Source organism: Heloderma suspectum, chromosome 10 (genome assembly GCF_057233095.1).
Source record: "Heloderma suspectum isolate Gila_16-S chromosome 10, 16-S_ref, whole genome shotgun sequence".
Taxonomy (NCBI): domain Eukaryota; kingdom Metazoa; phylum Chordata; class Lepidosauria; order Squamata; family Helodermatidae; genus Heloderma; species Heloderma suspectum.
Genome location: NC_139467.1, coordinates 16,637,649 through 16,657,788, shown reverse-complemented (window position 1 = coordinate 16,657,788; position 20,140 = coordinate 16,637,649). Strand labels below are relative to the sequence as shown.

Sequence of the window (20,140 nt, the reverse complement as noted above, 5' to 3'; positions counted from 1 at the left end):
GAATCCAGATTTCCTGAGTCCCAGTCCACCACGCTAACTACTACATCACACTGGCCCTCAGTATGACAAAGTGTAGCTCCAACCAACGATTGTTACTTTTGTTGAACTTTAATTAAGACTCTCTTCTTTTTTTATAATGTGTTCTGGAACTCATGAGAGAGAGAGAGAGTATGATGGAAAGTTCTTTCTGCAGTAGTTACACTTATAAAAATGTAGCACTAGGGAAAAGATTAACAAGCTTTCTATTCTTTGAATCAGAAGCACCCTCTGCACATGCTCAGTGAATGACAAAATGAGGAATAAACATACCCGGGAAGAGGAGCTACATTCTTCCATTATGTGTGTGTAGGGGGGGAGCCCACTCCCACCAAGAACTGTAGGGGCAACAAGGGTGCAAGGTTGGCTCACACACATACACCCCCCCCCGCTGTTTTTCTGGAAGCTCCCCCCCTCCGCCCCTCCCCCAAGGCTCTTCTGAGGGAAACTAAGGGGGCATTTGGAAATGAGCCCAGTATGGAAATGCAAACCTGAGCTGGAGGCAAGGGGGGGGGGGATGCTGACATGTGCAGGTAAACAGCGCATCAGGAAGTGATTATGTGAATGCCATTGAGGCTGCAGTTGCATACACACTTCCTGGAGAGTAAGTCCATCTGAACTCAGTAGGCCTTTACTTCTGAGTTGGCGCACACAGATGTGTGCTGTAAATCAGTTAAACATCCCCAAGGCTTCTCGGAGATCGCACTGAACACAGCAATGCTTGCTTCTGAGTAAACACATGTGTAAGTATGTAGGAAATTGGCTGCGGATTGCTAAGGTGGGCGAGTGTGCGTGTTTGAATTGAACTTTCACTCCGCTGGAACAGCGGCAACCTAACCTTCCTCAAGAGCCATTTTTGTATACATGCATATCTGCATCTGACGGGCGCAGGACGTCTTGTCTAGTTCAGCAAGCCCCGGTGCTTTGCTGCTCGGGACCCGGCGTCAGTTCTACGTCCAACAGGATTCGACTGGACTTCAGCTCGGGCCGTTGGGCTGAACTGACTGTGGATCATGCTGTAAAGCAGGGCTCGGGCCGCGTGGCCCGATCCCTACGCATCAGCCTTTCCTCTCCTGCGAGTAAGCGCCGCTGAGCTCAGCGGGGCTTGCTTCTGAGTAGGCTTGCGCAGGCGCGCGCTGGGAGGCTGCCCAACTCCCCCAACCCGGCCCTTGCTCAAAGCATGTGCGCGCAACCTGCGCAGCCAGCCCCCTTGACTTCAGCGGAGCTCGCTTCCCGCAAGGGCTCCTGAGAAAGACCGGGCTGGGGGAAGCGGAGACACGTGTGTGTGTGTGGGGGGGGGGTCAGGGACCCCTCGCCCCCCCCCGCGTGCTCGGAGGCGGAGGCTTGGATGCTCCGCCCCGCCTGCCGCTCCTCTCCGTTCTCCCAGTATTCGCCCCGGGAAGCGCCGTTTTGCCAGGGCCAGGAAACAGCAGCGAGCGCCCCGGCTCTACCGGCCAGGGAGAGGGGCAGAGGCCCCTCGCCGAGGCTCCTCGGGGCGGAAAGCGCGCGCTCGCCGGGGGGCTGAGGCGCTGCCACGGAGGGCTCCGCTGCCCTCGCGGGGTCCCCCCGGGAGGGAAGCGCCGAAGACGCCCGCGCGCTCCGTCCATCCGGCTGCCTTAAAGCGGGCGGCCCCAAGCAGCGGGGCGAGGAGCCGCCTGCCCTTCTCCCCCGGCGCGGCGGAAAGGCAGCTCGGATCGCGGCGGCGGCGGCGGCCCAGCGCATCCTCGCTTTCAGGGGGCGGGGGGGGCGGGCCCCCTTTCGGCCCCGCGGGAACAAGCCCCGAACGCCGGGGTTTCCCCGGCCGCGCAGCTGCTTTCCTCTCCGATCCGCGGAGGGAGGGTAACTCCGCCGCGAGCAGCGGCACGGCGCTTTTTTGGACTCGCGGCGCTGCTTTCCGCAAAGCGCTCGTCGTCGGAAAGTTCCCCGCAGCCCGCCTTCTGGAAAGCCCCCAGGCCGGGAGGCGGCGGCCCACGTGCAGAGGGCAGGTCCGGCTTCTTTCTTTCTGCGCCGAGAAAGGGAGGCTCGCGCGCGCATTCCCCTGTCCGGCCCCAGCTCCTCGGAAGGTAAGGACCAACCCATCTCGCCACACAAAAGTCCGCCGGATCTTTCCAGCCTTTGCCAGGAAAATCGGGGGGGAATTGGATTTCCTCCTCCCTCCCAGCGAACGGGTGAGAAAACCGAAAGCGAAAGTGCCCGCGCAGCCCGAGGTACTGCTGCCCCTTCCTTTTCTGGCGCGTCGCGCTGCAGAAGATGGCTCTGTGCGTCGAATGGGGCCGGAAGACCACAGGCCCCCCTGGTTGCTTCTGGCAGGCATCCGAGACGCGCAGGTAGACTGCCTCTGAACAGGGAGGTTCTTTAGCTATCACGGATGACGGCCGGTCGCAGACCTGTCCTCCGGGCGTGTGTGTGTCTAATCCCCTGTTCGATGCCATTTAAGACCCTGCCACTGCCAGGGGTGATGCGAGGCACGTGAAAGATCCAGGGCCAGGGCCGGAGTATGCAAGCCGGCATAAACACTGCGTGTGTTGATTTACATCTATATACGCAAAAGCAGAAATTATCACTAGGATGTATTTCAGTTTCGCGGGAGGCAAAGCCAGCCAATTTGTCTCTCAGCCAGATAATCTCCAATAAAACAAATGCTTCAATTAATTTGCACCCTACCCAAGATAATCCCAAACCAACGGGAGACTCCCCCCCCGCCAAGGTAAATTGTGACAGAGGGAGAGATTTTGGTGATGGTTGTGTGGCGTAAAGTTAACCTTCCCCTCCCAAGCTCCAGTTTCCCATACAAACCTATCCGAAGACAACAAAGCTGTGGGAGGACTATGCTGTAGGTCTACATCTGTGCACCTTCTGCAATGAAAAGTGCATTGGAGTAGCCCTTTAGGCCACCCCATCTTAGCAGGATGAAAGATTAGAGGATCAATAGTCAACTGCACCATCTTAGGGCCGCTAAACAATGCCATGTCTGGGCAAAGTGCGACTTATCAAGGGAGGGGAGTGAAGAGAGGCTGCCACAGCTCAGGTGCTGCAGATGCAGAAATGCCACTGCTGTGCACCTGCCTACAGAGCATCTTCACGGTCTGCCATAGCCTACTGAACATGGGAAGCTTGGGCAGATGCATGCATCACACAAACTGGGTGTTCCCCTCCGTATGGCCACCAGGGGACAGCAACACGCAAGGTCACCCCAAAAGAACATGACCTTCCCTCTCTTCCCTCAGATTCATCTCAGCTGGGCTGTTATTTGTCTGACAGACGTGACACTTCCCCACCATGGGCCACCTGAGGAATACCACTGTGGTCATCTCCTTCATCAGCCTTGTGCTGCTCCTCGCTGCCCTGGCCACAGACTACTGGGGGACTGGCGATTTCAAAATGGGCCTGTGGAGGGTTTGCAAAACAGATTCCCAATGTGTCCCGCTTGGAATGGATGTGGACGGTAAGACTGTGTCTGGCAAATGACAACTAGAGGAGTGGTCAGAAGTACACTACGTTCTTCTTCACCACTTATTGTTTGCATTGTGGGATGGTAGATGGGTCAACCCCTTGATCATCCTATGTGACAAAAGATAGTGGTGCTGCTGCTATCACCAGGCACTTTCAAAGCTTCTGCCTTCAGGGAACTCTTTCAGCGTTGACTGTTCTGCCAAGAAAGCCCTGCTGTACGTCCGCCAGAATTTTCCTCCCCATAGCAGAGGTTTCTGGAAAGCACTCCCCCTCCCTTCACACACCAGGTTCTTGACAGGCATACAGTGGTGCAGCCTGGGCATGGTGGGCAGGGGGTAGGGATGACCAACCACAGAGCAGCAGGTGAGGACGTCAGGGATGCAGAAGCAAGCTCCCTTGTTTTCTCACAATTGTGGTGGTGCCGTGATTTATGTGAGGATAAAATTCCAAACTGCACATGTTCAGAGGTTATTGGGGTGGGGTGGGGGGCATATTAGCAAACATTCTATCTTGTATGGAATGCAGAAGCAGTTGCAAAGCAGGGGATAGTGGTTGGTGGGGGAAGAGAAATGTTAGTGGTGTGCTTCACAAGTGAAGTAATACCCAAGGCTGCATGACACCCCTCCCCTAAGAAAATGTTCTGAGGTTTAAATTATCAAGCCACACCACTGCAGGCCTAACATCTGAGTATCCCCCGTCAATCCATGTGCACTGAGCATGTATCTAAGAACATATCTGACACTTCAGTTGCATCTCTTTGGGAATATATATATTTTTTTAATTAAATGGGCATAGAAGTGCCCATCTTGTTAAGACTAGTAGCAAAAGAACAACAACAAAAGATCCCACCATTATAGGCCCCCAAATGCTCTTACTTATACAAATAACACCAGTTGAGCAAAGAATGTGAAGTTGTGGCCTCCGTGATCCTCATGATGGCGAATTTCCAATGTATCCAATAAAAATGGTCATGAGCACAGCAAGTAAAACAGTGCTGAAACCTGACATATCTCCTTTTTTATTCCATTTTTTGAACAGGCATACTATATATTTCTTTCACATTTGGGTGAAAATTACGGGTGTACTTTGCTCAGCCGTTTTGAGGAAAGAAATCCTACATAGGCTTGTTGAATTTCTGAGCAGTGTTAAAAAGCTCGTGAAGGTTTTCCTTCCTAAGACACCCTATGGTAGCCGCTGCTGGCAAAGCACTAATGCAGTGCATGGTCAGTTCCATTCCGAAGCTAGAATGTTCCCAGCACTGCAGTGTTTTCAGCGGGATTCTTGGTAGCTGAGGGATTCTAGTGGATTCTGTGTGCAATGTCTATTGCTTTAGTTATGGAATGTAACTGTCAGGGTGAAACTACACATTTTCCTGCAGTGGAGGAAGAAATCCGTATACGTGTTGCTCCTCCCACTTGCTCCGATAGGCAAGAATATGCACATTAACTGAATTAATATGCCGCTAGCTACGGCAGGCAAAATCCTGGCAAGGATCCTCGCAAACCGCCTTTTACCTATCTCAGAAGATATCCTCCCTGAATCCCAAAATGGCTTCCACTCCTCCAGGGGGACAGTGGATATGATCTTCACCGCACGACAGCTCCAAGAAAAATGCAGGGAGCAAAACCGACCTCTGTACATGGCGTTTATTGGTCTGACTAAGGCCTTCAACACTGTTAACCGAACTGCTCTCTGGACCATCCTTTTGAAAACCAGGTGCCATAATAAATTTGTCAACATCTTGTGGCTCCTCCATGACGACATGATGGCAACAATCTTGGATAACAATGGCTCTCAAAGTGATCCATTTAAAGTGGGATCAGGCGTTAAACAGGGATGCGTTATTGCTCCAACTTTATTCGCTATCTTCATCGCTATGATTCTACACCTTGTTGTAGAAATCATATATCGAACAGATGGAAAACTTTTTAATCTCAGTAGGCTGAAAGCAAAAAGTAAGGTAATTACAACCTCTGTCACAGAACTTCAATATGCTGATGATAACGTAATCTGCACACATTCAGAGGAAGATCTCCAAACTATCGTAGACATCTTTGCAGAAGCATATGAAAAGCTCGGCCTCTCACTTAACATCAAAAAAACCAAAGTGCTTTACCAGCAAGCATAAACCAACCCATCTGTAGCGCCATCAATCCAGCTTAATGGTGTGATGCTGGAAAATGTCAATCACTTTTCTTATCTTGGCAGCCATCTCTCCACAAAAGCCGACATAGACTCTGAAATTTAGCATCGCCTGAGCTCTGCGAGTGTAGCATTCTCCCGAATGAAGTGTAGAGTGTTCGAGGATTGGGACATTCACAGGGAGACCAAAATGCTTGTTTACAAAGCCATTGTACTACCGACCTTACTGTACGCCTGGGAAACATGGACCATCTATAAACACCACCTCCAACTAGGGATGTCAGAGAATTTCGCTACGAATCTCGGGGAGGCCGAATGCCAGCGCATTCGGCCCCCCGAAATCGGTGGCGAAACGGTCTGCACCCCCCGCCCCCCCAGGATGGGACTTACCTTGGGCGAATCTTCCTGGCGGTGGCGGCTCCAGCGGCAGTGCGGCGGCGGCCGGTCTTCCAACCAGCTGCCGCCACCGCCATTTCCAGTAAAAAAACCCCCAAAAAGTGATAGGTTACGTAAAGATTTACGTAGCCTATTACGGCTGATTTAAAAGAAAAAAAATGCGCATATGCAAATGGCGCGCCCATGGGCGCCGCCATTGGCGTTCCTTATTTTGACACGTCTTAGTCTACGTAAACATTCATGTAAACTAAGATGGCGAAAATAAGGGGAGCGCAAATAGTGTAGACGCTACGCTATTTGCGTTCCCCTTATTTTCGCCGTAGTCTATGTAAATGTTTACGTAGACTAAGATGTGTCAAAATAAGCAACGCAAATGGCAGCGCCCATGGGCACCGCCATTTGCGTACGCGCATTTTTTTCTTTTAAATCAGCCATGATAGGCTACGTAAACATTTACGTAGCCTATCACGGCTGACTGCAGGGACACAAACTGCGGCAGCTACAGCCGCTGCCATTTGCACACCCGGCCGGCCAGGATTCGGGGGGGGGGAGGGACGGAGCGCCTCCCTCCCGGCCAGAATTTCGGGGTGAGGGACGGAGCGCCTCCCCCCCACCTTGAATCAAATTTCGTTAAAGGTAAGTCACTTTCGTACATCCCTACCTCCAACTTCTCGAAAGATTTCATCAACGCTGCCTCCGAAAAATTCTGCAAATTACTTGGGAAGACAGATGGACTAATGTCAGCGTATTGGAAGAAGCAAAGACCACCAGCGTTGAAACACGACTCCCCAACATCAACTTTGTTGGACCAGCCATATTGTTCGAATGCCTGACCATCGTCTTCAAAAGCAGCTATTTTATTCCCAATTTATGAATGGAAAACGGAATATTGGTGGACAAAGCTAATCTAAAAAAATTAGGACCGGGAAGCTCTAACCCATGAGCGTTCCAACTGGAGGTCAGCCTATATTAAAGGCGTTATGGACTTCGAAGAAGCATGTGCACAGGGAGAAAGGGAGAAACGAGCTCAGCAGAAGGCACATCAAGCAACCCTCATCATGATCGCCTCCCACCTGGAAACCTATGTCCTCGCTGTGGGAGGCTGTGTGGATCCAGAATTGGCCTTCACAGCCACCTACAGACGCACTGTCAAGACTCTACCCCTGGAAGACCATCTTACTTGGTCACGAGTGATTGCCAAGAATGGATTAACTGAATTGCCTTCTCACATGGGAGAGCAACCTACTTCCAGTTTTGTTTCCTGTCTCAGCTCCGAGCAGTTTGCTGGAGTAGCTCCTTTAGCACTTCAGCCCTTGATAGCTACGGTTTGCACCACTTTTTTCTTATCTCTTCCTCTCTATCCTTCCTCTCTATCCCACACATGCACAACATCGTGTACATATCTCTGTTTAGATTCCACTGTGTATCTATCTTTACTTGTGTACTTTGCTCATCGATTGTAGGATGATCTAAGAAAAATGACAAAATGTTTTGTGACAGGAACATTTACATATATTGCAGCAAACGTTTTTATGGAGTCTTCCACAGTGGGGAAGGGGGAAGGGGAGGGGGATGAATCTGCTCCTGTCAATGAGCAAATGATGGAAGAAAAGATGCCTGCAATCCATGAAACAGAGAACTGATTAAACAAAATCTGCGCATCCTTAGTCATTCCACAGGGTGATCCTGCTGGAGCTGGCGATGTGTGGCACAATAAAACGCTTGCATGGCAATGCCAGGATGAAGGGTGGAGGCAGCTATTTAAGGAGAGCTTTGCAATGATGAGGACACCGGTCTGGCCTTACCATTAGGCCGAGTGAGGCGGATCAGATAACATTGCATGATGATGTTGGGATTTAGGGGAGTATTGAGACCTTCATAATTCCGACTGTTGTCCCCTGCACACCAACCCCTTCCCGCTCTCTTGGCTTCCTGTAGGCTACATTCATGCAACCAGAGCATTCATGCTGATCGCAGTGGTCCCTGGTGCCATCTCCTTCTTTGGCCTTTGCTTCTCATATCGGTGCCCGAATATTTGCTCCTTCTCCCTGGCCAAGATAGCAAACATAGCCAGCCTTGTAGCAGGTATTGTATTTAAAGCTTTTATATTTATTTAATTAAAACGTCATTTTAAATGTTTTCTATGCAAATCTGGTGGTGCACATGTCTGATTGTTCCTGCTTGGCTCCACCTGCCAGGAGAGAAAGGCGAGGGGGAGAGGGCACATCATCGGCTCCTGCACCTTTGTGCTTGGCCAAGAGAGCACTTTTGTCCATCTGAATAACTGACCACAGGACCCTAAGCTGGAGTACACAGCCTCCAGGTCTGGATTTGAGTTCAGCTGCACATGGGCCTGGCGAAGGCCTGACACCTTCCAACCCTCATCTCCTTCACACTCGCTAAGGCCCAATCTGTTTCCTGCAAATATCTGACACCCATCCCAGCAGATCCCCTCTGTGACGAAACATGGAGAGCAGTTCTGCTGGAATACATGGCTCCCCAAAGGGATGTTAATACACCCCCTTTTTGGTTCCTAGGTTTATGTGTCCCGATTGGCCTGTTAACCTTCACAGTGGTGCACTATGGAGATTTTGAGTACGAAAAGATGTCACAAAAGGCATGGTCTCTTTTTATGGCTAGTTTATCTGGGCTTCTTTTCATGTTCACTGGTGAGTATGTGCAGAACAAGAATCACATCTCTTAACACATAGGGTTCCCAGACTTCCCCCGCCCCCACACACTCATTTTTATTGGATGTTGGTGATATATGTCTCAGTGCCTTTTATTGCAAAACCATTATGAGATGGTCACCTAATAATTTTCCTCAATATGTGGAGCAGAGCTGAGATTTCTTTATCTTCCCTCTCTGGGAAACGTTGGCTACTTTGCTAGGGATGTACGAATCCCTTACCTGGCTCCTCAGTGGGGGATCCGCAGTGGGGGGGAGGCACTCCATCCCTTCCCCCCGAATCCTCCCTGGCTGGCTCCGTGGCTGCTCTGCAGAGCCGCGGGCCAGGGCCGTCCACAGCCGGAGTTCCGGCCACAGCCGGGCTGCTGCGGCCGCAAATGGTGGCCCTCTTAGCAGCTGCCATTTGCATCCTGCCAGGCTACCGTGATAGGCTACGTAAGTATTTATGTAGCCTATCACGGCAAAGAGCAGGGACGCAAACGGCGGCTGCTACGCTGTTTGTGTGGCTGCCTTTACCGTGATAGGCTACGTAAATACGTAGCCTATCACGGCAGCCTGGCAGGATGCAATTGGCAGCTGGTATGACAGCCACAATTTGCGGCCGCAGCAGCCAGCTGAGAGACCAGCCACTGCCGCTGGAGCCACTGCTGGAGCTGCTGCCACCGGAGCATCCGCCCCAGGTAAGCTTCGTCCCGGGGGAATTCTGCGGGGTGGCGGGGGGTGGGAGGCCATTCTGCCACGGGTTTCGGGAGGCTGAATGCCAGTGCATTTGGCCTCACTGAAATCCGTGGCGGAATTCTCCGCCATCCCTACGTTGCACAGTTTTCTCTGTTTTGTGCTGGCAGCCATTTCCCTCCATCATGCCCCAGAACAACGCTAGGGCCATGGCACTGTGGAGGATTCAAAATGGTGCCTAGGCTACCAAAGCAGTTGCTGCTGATGGCACCACTCCCAATACCATTCCCCCTGCCCCCGCCACCTTCAAGAAATTAGGAAAAAAGAAAGAAGCTGTTGTATTGCCATTGCTAGCGGTGAGTCCAGCCCCTGAGAAAATGTTGAAGAATTTCTGCTCTCTTCTGGAGAAATTCAGTAAAATGGTGTGTGTGTCCATCCCCACCCCCACCCCGTATCTGTATCTATGTATAGTATGAAGTTCTAGACCCCATTTGCACAAAGCTCTGCTCTGGAGTCATTCTCCAAATGTTTCACTGTAGGCATCAGGTGAAGGTTCATAGCTACCTAGGACAATGGAGGGCCACCACCTGTCAGCCAGGAGATACAGTATTGGAACATGTGGAGTCATGGTTTGACTTGGAACGAGTCAGCTTCATGTGTTCAAATTTGACTCGCTTATAATTCCCACATTTGCCAGGGTTCAAGAGGGAAGCTTTAATAATGGCCTCAACCATCAGCTCATTTAGAGGACCAGGGGCCACTCCCAAACTGGAGTTTACAATTTCACTGCTGGTGCTCCCTTGGAAGGTGTTAAGAGATTATTATACATCCAAATCTTTCCACCACTGGCTTCTTAAAAAAAGTCTCAAAATACTCCAGCCATGCAAATATCCTAGAAGAGAAGATATCTATTGAGATGAGTGGGCTTTGAGGATCCGAGTGTCAAGGCACACAAGTAGGGAGATCACCCAGGTGGGGTGGGGCCAGGAATTAGTTTTTGATTTCATGGCATTTGATCTATTGCCCAAACCAATCACTCTTCTCTCCCAACAGGTGTTGTGTTTCAGTTTGATGAGCACTTGAAACGAGTTCACCACCTTCTTCAGTTGCAGAGACCTGCAGAGACTGAATTACTGGAGGCACAGTAGTGCCTCCAGTAGATAAGGTGATCAGTCAAAAGAGGATTCTGCCATGTTAAATGAAAATCAGGGGTGGGTGGGTTATTCTAACCTTAATAAAATTGAAAGGGTTTCACCAGTCTTCCTAAAACATCTCAAGTACCAGAAAAAAAATATCTTTTTTACATAACCTGAAAGTTTCAAGAGGATTGGTTAAAGATTAATGGAGAAAAGGCAGTTAACAGAAAAAAATAAAATAAATACACTGTCACACAGTTTGGGCACTGAAAACATGTGTTGGCAACTTTTTGTGCCCATCATTTGCCAAAAGCCTGGAGGCCAAATATCAAAACCATATATGTTTTCCTATTCTGTTTCTATTGTAGTTGGTAGGGATGTCAGAGAAATCCGCCGCAGATTCAAGTGAGGCCAGATTCTGTGGAATCCGGCCTCTGGAACCTGCGGCGGAATGGCCCCACTTACCTCTGCTCCAGGAGGATTCCCTGTGGAACGGCACTCAGCTTTAGGCTTAACCGGACCCATGTGCCTCTGTGCCGATCGCCATGTTGCTTAAAAAAATGGCAATTGGCAGATGTGCCCATAGACTCATATGCATAATAGAGCCAGGAATCTTGCATATACCTTTATGGGCACATCCTGCCGATTGCCATTTTCTAAAGCAATATGGTGATCGGCATGGAAGCGAACGGGTCCAAGTAAGTGGCCCTCAAGCCAGGTGGCTCCGCAGAAACCTCGCAGAGCAGAGCTGCTCCAGAGGATTCCGGGGAGGGGGAGGGATGGATAGCCTCTCCCGTGGGCAGATTCCCCAGCGGAACAGACGGTGGGGAATCTGTACTTCCCTAGTAGTTGGTGGAATGGATTTTTAAAAATTTAATTTACTTATTTTTAAAGTAATTTTTATTAGTATAATGAATCCCTATGAGATTTCATAAGCCGGCACTCAGAATGTTGAGCGTGGGTGGGAGAACTGCCATGTAGAGAAAAAGCAGCAGCAGCAACAGCTAACTGGGTTTCTGGGACCTCTGTGTGTCTATGCAGACAAGCTATCTAGGGATGGACCAAAGTCCCTTACCTGTCCTCGAAGCTTGCTTCGCGGTGGGGGGGAGGCACTTCGCTTCTCCCCCCAAAGTTCATGTGAGGGGGGAGGTGCCCCGCCTTGCCCGGCCGAAATTCAGGCCGGGGGGGAGGCGCCCCATCCCTCGCCGCCGAAATTCAGGCTGGGTAGAAGCGCCCCGTCTACCCGGCCGCGAAAAAAAAAAGTAAAAAAACACACAAAAAAACGCCCCTGTGATAGGCTACGTAACGATTAACGTAGCCTATCACGGCAAGATTTGCAAAGTCAGCCGTGATAGGCTACGTTAATTGTTACGTAGCCTATCACAGGGGCATTTTTTTTTTTTTACTTTCCTTGTAATGGCGGCAGCGGCAGCTGGCCGAAAGACTGGCTGCCGCCCCCGCCCCGGACGAAGACCCGCCAAACCGCCGCTGGAACCCGCCGCCGGGAGGGACATTTGGCAAAGGTAAGTCCCATCCCGGGCGGGGGGGGGTTGGCGGAGAATTTCACTGCCGATTTCGGGGGGCCGAATGCGTTGGTACTCGGCCCCCCGAAGTTTCGGGGAGAAATTCTCTCCCATCCCTAAATCCCCTCAGTGTGACCAGGTCTGCACTCCCAGCCATTCCCCTTCTTCCTCTGCTCCCCACTATCCCCTTAAGCATTTGTGTTACTAGGGGCACAATCCTCTGCATGTTTAGACAGAGAAAAGGTCTACAGCTCCCAGCATTCTCTGTCTAAACATGCATAGGATTGTGCCCTAGGTTCCCTTTTGGAATTCAAGTACTGGGAACAGATGGCTTAGAAGGAAGCTATGGAATGGAATGGGAGTGAAACTTTGCTTCATAGCAGGCTGTCTTTCCTTGAGGGCAGAAAGTTTTGCTGCCTGGAGTTTGAGAAGCAGGCAATCATGCTGACAAAGCTGTGGTCAAGCCATGGCACAATACAGCAGTATGAGAAAAGGTTACCTTTGTTACTCCCTGCAGTTAGCAGATCCAGGAGTCTGGAATGTTCCCCTGTACCCTGATCAGGCTTAGAGTAAGATCAGCTGCTGAAAACAATGAGAAACTCTCCCTGCAGGTTTCTGCAATATGTCATTAAGAACCAAATGTTCTAGATCCCAACTACAGAAAAGAGCCAATCAAAAAGCAGAAAATTGAGGGCTGTCAGGGGTTTAAAGAAAGCAACAGCACCCTGTGAAAAAGACAAGAACCACATTTGTTCCAACCTGGCTTGCTTGCTTTTTACCTTGTGCTTAATTCTGAACTTTATTAGCAGATTTTGATTTGGTTTGAGAGCTTTTTTGGTTCTTGCCTCCTTTCTGAGAGAAGAAAAATCCTCTTTTCTCTTTTTCAACAAGTTTGACCATGTTTTCTCTTGGTTTGGAGACTATTTGGGGCTTTCTTTCCCCAAGCCTGTTTCTCTGAGCCAGGCACCTGGCGCCTGAGCAGCTCGGTGTAGTTTTTCCCTGTTACTTTATTTTGCTTACTGGTGAAGCATTTTTCAATTTAAAATATGGTCTTCATTCTCTACCTTGATTAATTTTCCTTACCTGGCCTTTGCTGAGTTCTATATTCTGGATTCTAAGAGAGGTCTCTCAGCCTTCTTCTGGATCCAAGAAAGCCTGGTCTTCAGATCTCTGTTTGGGATAAGTAGCTATTGTTGTTGTTCAGTCGTTCAGTCGTGTCCGACTCTTCGTGACCCCATGGACCATAGCACGCCAGGCCTTCCTGTCCTGCGCTCTCTCCCAGAGCGTGCTCAAGTTCATATTCATTGCATCTGTTATGCTATCTAGCCATCTCATAAGTAGCTATACATTCCTTTTAATTCTCTCCCCCCCCCCTTCCTTTTCTCTAAAAGTTTGGACCATACTGTTATATAGTTGAAAGCTTGAAACACTGCATTTAACTAGCTTGGATTGGCGGAAGTTTAAGTGCAGCTAAGTACAATTGAAACTATTGCTGGGCCTACTAACATGAATGTTTGTTTTTTTCAATAGGCCATAGCAAGAGTTAAACTGCATATGAACTATAGTGCACACATGTATTTTCTTTGTAATCATTAAATGTTTCATGTTTTACTTCTGTATGTGTACTTTTATTTATAAACCATTCATATCTTATGACTTCTCATGTGGCATGATTTCATGCGTTTAACAACTTAAAAGGGTATTCACTATTTTGCTGCTTAAGTTATAAAATATATTTTCAAACATAATTGAACTTTTAGATAGCTTTTTATATAACAAGGATCTGTATTGGGACCAATGCTTCTCAACTTTTTCATAAAGGCAGTGTGGTGTAGTGGTTAGAATGTTGGACTGGAACCTGGGTGACCTGGGTTCTAGTCGCCACTCGGCCATGAAGCTCACTGGATAGCTGTGGGCCACCCACTAACCCTGAGCCTAACCTACCTCACAAGGTTGTTGTGAGGATGAAATGGAGGAGGAGGATGCCCATGTAAGCCTTGGGTTACTTGCAAGAGGAAAAAGGGCAGGTTATAATGCAATATCAAGAAATGTACTAGTAGAAATGATCTGGAACTAGGGCTAAGCACCACATTATTTAGGGTAGTTAAAACAAGGAGAGATTGCAAAGAGCTCCCAAAGGATCGCTCCATAGTGGACAAATGGACATCAGAATGGCAAATGCAGTTCCATATAAGCAAGTGTAAAGTGATGCGGTGGGGTGGGGGGGAATCCCAACTTCACTTGTGTGTTTGTGACTGACCAAAACAAAGACCTTGGGCTTATGTTTGGCAGTTTGATGACAAATGTCAATGCGGTATGCAGCTGCTGTGGAAAAAAAGGCACATTCCATGTATTCCAAGGCATAACTAGGAAAGGAATCGACTTGGCTGAGGGGATGGGAAAATGCTGTAAGTCACTGATGGTTCAACACACTCTGCCTACCCTACCCCCTGGATCCATGACTTTCTGGTTCAAGTCAGGCAGATACTGTATAAGGACAGTAACTATACATCTTCTCAGGGCAATTTCTGTGGATTCAAACAAAAAGTGCAAACTTCCCAGTTACACAGGATCCTTTTGTACAGCAGAATCAGAAGTATGCCGTATCATGCAGTCAGAAACTTTCATTTTTTTAAATCACAGAAGCTTCCATAGTGCCAGTCACTTTTCGAAACCACTTTTGAGTGAGAGGTACAGGTTGACATTGTATGCAAGCCTATTTATTGAATTTTATTCTGCCTTTTAGCTCAAAAGTCTCCCAAGGTAGGAAATAAGACAGCCCCTGTCCACGGGCTTTCATTCTAAAAGACATGAAAGGAAAGGGGATTGGGAGGGAGGAGGAATCACAGAGCCAAAATGAAGAAGCCATGTGGCATAGCTGTTTCTCATTGCATGGTGTCTACAAGAACACAGTGCAAAAGGAGGATCATCAGATCAAACCAAACATACTATAAAGGCTTTGGACAAGTGAAGTTTACAACCCAACAAATCACATGCATGTTGAACCCGAATAAACAGTAATTGAAGACAATTCGTGCCTGCAGGCTTACAATCTAAACAAACAAATGAGGGAAAAAAGAATTGGGATGAGGGGAAAAAACTAGGATGCAATCCCAGGCATGTTTAGATAGAAATAAGTTCTACAATTCCCAACATTCCCCAGCCAGCCTTTCAGTAGGAATAGTGCTGCTTCTCCCTCTCATCTCTTGTCAGCACAGCCTGCTGGAATGGAATTTTTAGACCACCTTTAAGGGTACAACTTATGCAGGTAGAACTTAAAGGATAAAGAAACAATACAAAAGTATACAAATTGTCATTTTTTTAAAAAAAAATAAACATTTCATTTTTGAAATAGATTATCTTTTCCTACAAGAAAACAGTGCTGATTCGTAAGTAAATGTGTTCAGCATCAGGACAGCAGAAGCAAGCTTCATTTTATTTCTGCAGTCATAGTTGTGACAAAACTTAAGTGAGTTTAAAGTACAAAACTACACATGCTCAGAGTGCTATTATTTTTTAATCAGGGTTGCTAAACAATTCTGCACCATGGATTCATGAGGGAGGGGTGTGAACTTGTTCCTGTGTTCCAAAGCCTGATTTTTGTGTGATTCTGAGAATATAATGTGTTATTTTAACATCATCATCATTGAAGTTACGGTTTGGGGCGTTTTTGTGTATGTGTGTGAAGAAAAGAGCCAGTGTGGTGTAGTGGTTTGAGTGCTGGACTGGGAGCCGGGAGATCCGGGTTCTAGTCCCCACTCTGCCACCGAAGCTCACTGGGTGACTTTGGGCCAGTCAGTGACTCTCAGCCCAACCTACCTCACAGGGCTGTTGTGAGGATAAAATGGAGAGAAGGAGGATTATGAATGCTGCTTTGGGTCCCTTGGAGGGGAAAAAGCGGGATATAAATGCAATCAATCAATCAATAAAATAAAGGTGATTGCAAAGCGTTCCTGCTGGCTTGTAAGGTTTATAATCATCCTTACCATCATTACATATAAAGGGATGCCTGTACTTTCTCCTGAGCAGTCCAGTTCTTTCTTCTTACAAGTAAGACATGCATAATTTGGAATTTTATACTGTGCTGCTTCTGAGTAGGCTTGCCCTGGTGGATGTTTTGTGATGGATTTTTGGATGCTTTTAGAATGGTGCTTCATAAGGCAATGCAGGACCAGGATAACGTGGAGCATCTTTGCTGGTCCCAGGCACTCCATCCTCCCAATCTGGATTTGGGACTGAACGATCCAGGAAAAGTATGGGTGCATGGAGGGTAAGCTGTCAGCAAGCACAATTTGTGACATTGCACAACATTATGACTGATCACGGGGCACGTCAGATAATGCATCAACCTTAGCTTCCAATTTCCTGGCTTTGTAGAGTTTGGACCAATGTGAGATAACCTTATCGTCTGGTCTTTTAAACTGGCATGTTTTTTATGATTGAATAATATAAATGAATAGAGGTATAGAAACAACTAACTGGTAACTATAAAGATCTCCAAACATAAAGGTTCTTCCCAAAGCAAAACTTCTGAGGAATTCTGGAGGAAGCTAAGAGAGTTTTAACAACCATGATGAAGTTTCTCAGATGGCTTTTGTATTTCTTGCCATAAATATAGAACAAATACATAAATGAAGTGTCAAGTCCTTGTGACTGCAGAGACAATTGAGAAGATGTAATGGCTGTATATAAGAAATACTCAGAATCTCTCTTTATATGAGCTAATTTTCCACATCCTCTCACACTTTGTCAAGGGTGGGGAACCTGTGGACCTCCAGATGTTAGACTACAGTTGCCATCAACCCTAATCACTGGATGTGCTGGCTAGGATTGGAGGGAGTTGGAGTCCAAAAGCATCTTCCGGATGGAGATGGTGTCATGATCGGCTCTTCGCTGCGTCTCTCCCGAGTTTCAGCTTTAAAAATACCTCTTTGAGACTGTTGCATTATCTGGGTATGTGCTATTAACTTTGCTTAAGCTTTTGGGTTTTTTTGTTTTCCACATTTATATTTGCTTGTTGTGCTTTCGGAGGTGAGAGGGAGATGTCAACATAGAAAGGAAAGAAAAGCTTGGGAACACCACCTACTCCCCCCTGTGGGCCCCCCTGCAAAAGTTTCTAAAAATGTGGCAGAGGGAGAGGAGCTGCTGGTTTTAATAAAAAAAAAAAATGTCTTCGCAGTTATCTTTCCAGTCAAAGCAGCTCAAACAGCTTTTCAGTCAAAACTAGGGATGTTGGAGAATTCCGCCATGGACTCCAGTGAGGAGTCCGTGGAAGAACGGGGCAATCTTCACCACCACCCTGCGGAATCCCCCTGGGACGGAGCTTACCTAGTGACAGCGGTGGCTCTGGTGGCAGTGGTGGGTCATCTTCTGGCCGCTGCCAGGCTGCGGCCGCAAATGACGGCCACTATGCCGGCCACCATTTGCGTCCCTGCCAAGCTGTGATAGACTACATAAGTATCTACATAGCCTATCACGGCAAAAGGCAGGGATGCAAATGACAGCCACTACACCATTTGCGTCCCTACCTTTTGCCATGATAGGCTATGTAGATACTTACGTAGCCTATCATGGCTTGGCAGGGACGCAAATGGTGTAGCGGCCACCATTTGCATCACTGCAGAGGCTGTGATAGGCTATGTATATATATTATTTACGTAGCCTATCACGGCAAAAGGCAGGGGCGCAAATGGTGTAGCGGCCGTCATTTGCATCCCTGTGGAGGCCGTGATAGGCTACGTAAATATATACATAGCCTATCACGGCCTCCACAAGGACGCAAATGGTGGCCGCTATGGTGGCCGCCATTTGCGGCCAGCACAGCCCAGCAGCAGACGAAGTCAGCCGGGCAGGATTCCCGGGGGAGGGATGGATTGCCTCCCCCGCACCATGGATGCCCATCAGCGGAGCAAGGTAAGGGATTCGTACATCCCTAGTCAAAACAGATCGACCCAGGATTCCATCGTTACTTTTCAAGGGTCTGTAGATTCGATGAATGTTTGCCTTCAAAAGATGCAGTCAAAAGTTAATGCACTTGAAGACCAGATTAGTGCTCATGTACACCCCTCCGTACACCCCTCCGTACACCCCTACAGCTTGATGTTGTCATGGCTTTTTTACAAGAAACTCATTTGATGGCTGCAGATTGACAGATGTTGCGAAAAAACATCTGGGTTGGCGAGGTTACAGACACTTCAACACAGTGTAAAGGGGTTGCAAATTTAATACATAAGCAATCTTCTATGGTAGTTTAACAGGTGATTCTTGAGGCATCCCTACACCAGCCTAAAATCCTGCATTTAAAATGGGGTTTCTGCTTCCGTTTTAAATGCAGGATCACAACTCCCTTTACACACACTCCCTTTCCCCCCTCCCCTTCCCCCCTCCTTCTCCCCATATCTGAGTCTTCCATTATCGTTCATTGATCTTGCTCTTCTTCTTGCCACTTTTACTCTTTTCATGGAGGAAACTGAAGCGGAACACAACAGGGTGATTTGATAGTTCGTTAACTGCAATCTATTTAAAAACAGAACAAAGGGCATTTGGTGCAGGAGACGCCTTGAATGATCACGGCATCGTGTAAAGAGCCCGCAAACATCCATGAAGGAGCAATCTCAATCACAGGATAAAAGCTCAGTGTGAAGGAGCCCTTGATACTGAAGGGCATTTTTTTATTATTCTGGTAGGGAAGTATATGGGTAAATTAGTTGCAATGATCAGTGTATATGGGCCAAACATTGATTGTCTGGTCATGTTTCATGATTGTTTTGCAAAATTGATTGATATTGTATATGATAATTTGATTGTGGGTGGGGACTTTGAGGTCTTAGATCCTCTGTTAGGTAGGAGTACACCTTCTCTTAAGACCCAGTCTGCTATTGTAGCAGAAATCAGAGTCAGAGAGACCACAGAGTGAAGGAAAATGAGTACTTCTTTATTTAACGCGCGGGCTTAAGGCTGGAATCACTTCCAAAGAGCCAGAAGCCCCGAGGCATAGCCACACATTACTTTCATAGAGATGATGACACACAAGCGACCCTTTCTCCCACCCCCTCTCTTGTGGTTTTACAGTTGGTACAGTTGTTTATAGTTAGGGGTGGACGAAAGTGACTTACCTGTCCTCGAAGCTTATTCGCGGTGGGGGGGAGGCGCTTCGCTGCTCCCCCCGCGAAGTTCAGGCCAGGGGGGAGGCTTCCCGCCTCGCCCGGCCGAAATTCAGGCCGGGGGGGAGGCTTCCCGCCTCGCCCGGCCGAAATTCAGGCCAGGGAGGAGGCTTCCCGCCTCGCCCGGCCGCGAACTCGAAAGTTTAAAAAAAAAAAAAATGCCCCCGTGATAGGCTACGTGACGATTAACATAGCCTATCACGGCTAGATCTGCAAAGTCACCCGTGATAGGCTACGTGACGATTGACGTAGCCTATCACAGCTGACTTTGCAAATCTAGCCGTGATAGGCTACGTTAATCGTCACGTAGCCTATCATGGGGGTGTTTTTTTTCTTTTTCTTTTATTGCAATGGCGGCGGCGGCAGCCGGTCGAAAGATCGGCTGCCGCCCCCGCCCAGGACGAACACCCGCTGAACCGCCGGCCGGACCCGCTGCCGGGAGGGACATTCGGCAAAGGTACGTCCCATCCCGGGGTGTGTGTGTGCGGGGGGTGTGTGTGGAGAATTTCTCCCCAAAACTTGTACATGGGGCCGAACACGTTGGCGCTCAGCCCCCCGAAGTTTCGGGGAGAAATTCTCCGCCATCCCTATTTATAGTACAGGAAATGGGCCATAGGACATTCTATCTTGAGAACAAGGATACAGTCTTGCAGTAAGCAAAAAGGCAAAATCATGACTGTGTTGTGCAATTCGGCTTGCTGACAGGGGAAGTCTCTACATTGCTGTTCCTGCCAAACTATGCTAGCTCAGCAAGAACATGAGACCACTTAGTCTGACCCCCGACATGGCTGCTACATTCCCCCCTTAAATGCATAATCTTATTACAATTATAGCATTTCATTACACAAGTAGACATCTCGGTTGGCAAGGCATAACACAGGATTTTTATGGCAACTTTCTTATTTAATATCTTGTTGAGCTATTAAA

The 20,140-nt window shown here is 48.3% G+C and overlaps 1 protein-coding gene across 8 annotated transcripts; it reads left to right on the top strand.

Moving 5' to 3' along the window:
• Positions 1-635: 635 nt before the first annotated feature.
• On the top strand, positions 636-17,203 carry LOC146337820 (protein NKG7-like). Of its 8 annotated transcripts, none has more exons than XM_084815309.1 (6): positions 636-779; positions 3,264-3,481; positions 7,966-8,112; positions 8,565-8,696; positions 10,445-10,556; positions 16,805-17,203. In XM_084815309.1, the coding sequence occupies exons 2-5, from the start codon at positions 3,316-3,318 to the stop codon at positions 10,537-10,539; spliced, it is 540 nt and encodes a 179-aa protein (XP_084671435.1). In that variant the 5' UTR covers positions 636-779; positions 3,264-3,315; the 3' UTR covers positions 10,540-10,556; positions 16,805-17,203. The 8 variants fall into 8 exon arrangements, with proteins under 8 accessions (XP_084671435.1, XP_084671439.1, XP_084671431.1 ...); XM_084815307.1 differs by lacking the exon at positions 636-779 and adding an exon at positions 1,411-2,099; XM_084815308.1 differs by lacking the exon at positions 636-779 and adding an exon at positions 2,207-2,363.
• The last annotated feature ends 2,937 nt before the right edge of the window (positions 17,204-20,140 follow it).

What these genes read in the sequence shown, in the direction of transcription:
- LOC146337820 (XM_084815309.1), top strand. Translation starts at nt 3,316, where the DNA reads ATGGGCCACCTGAGGAATACCACTGTGGTCATCTCCTTCATCAGCCTT. An exon ending in GCTTGGAATGGATGTGGACG is followed by an intron (nt 3,482 to 7,965) that starts GTAAGACTGTGT and finishes GGCTTCCTGTAG; the next exon opens with GCTACATTCATGCAACCAGA. An exon ending in CATAGCCAGCCTTGTAGCAG is followed by an intron (nt 8,113 to 8,564) that starts GTATTGTATTTA and finishes TTTGGTTCCTAG; the next exon opens with GTTTATGTGTCCCGATTGGC.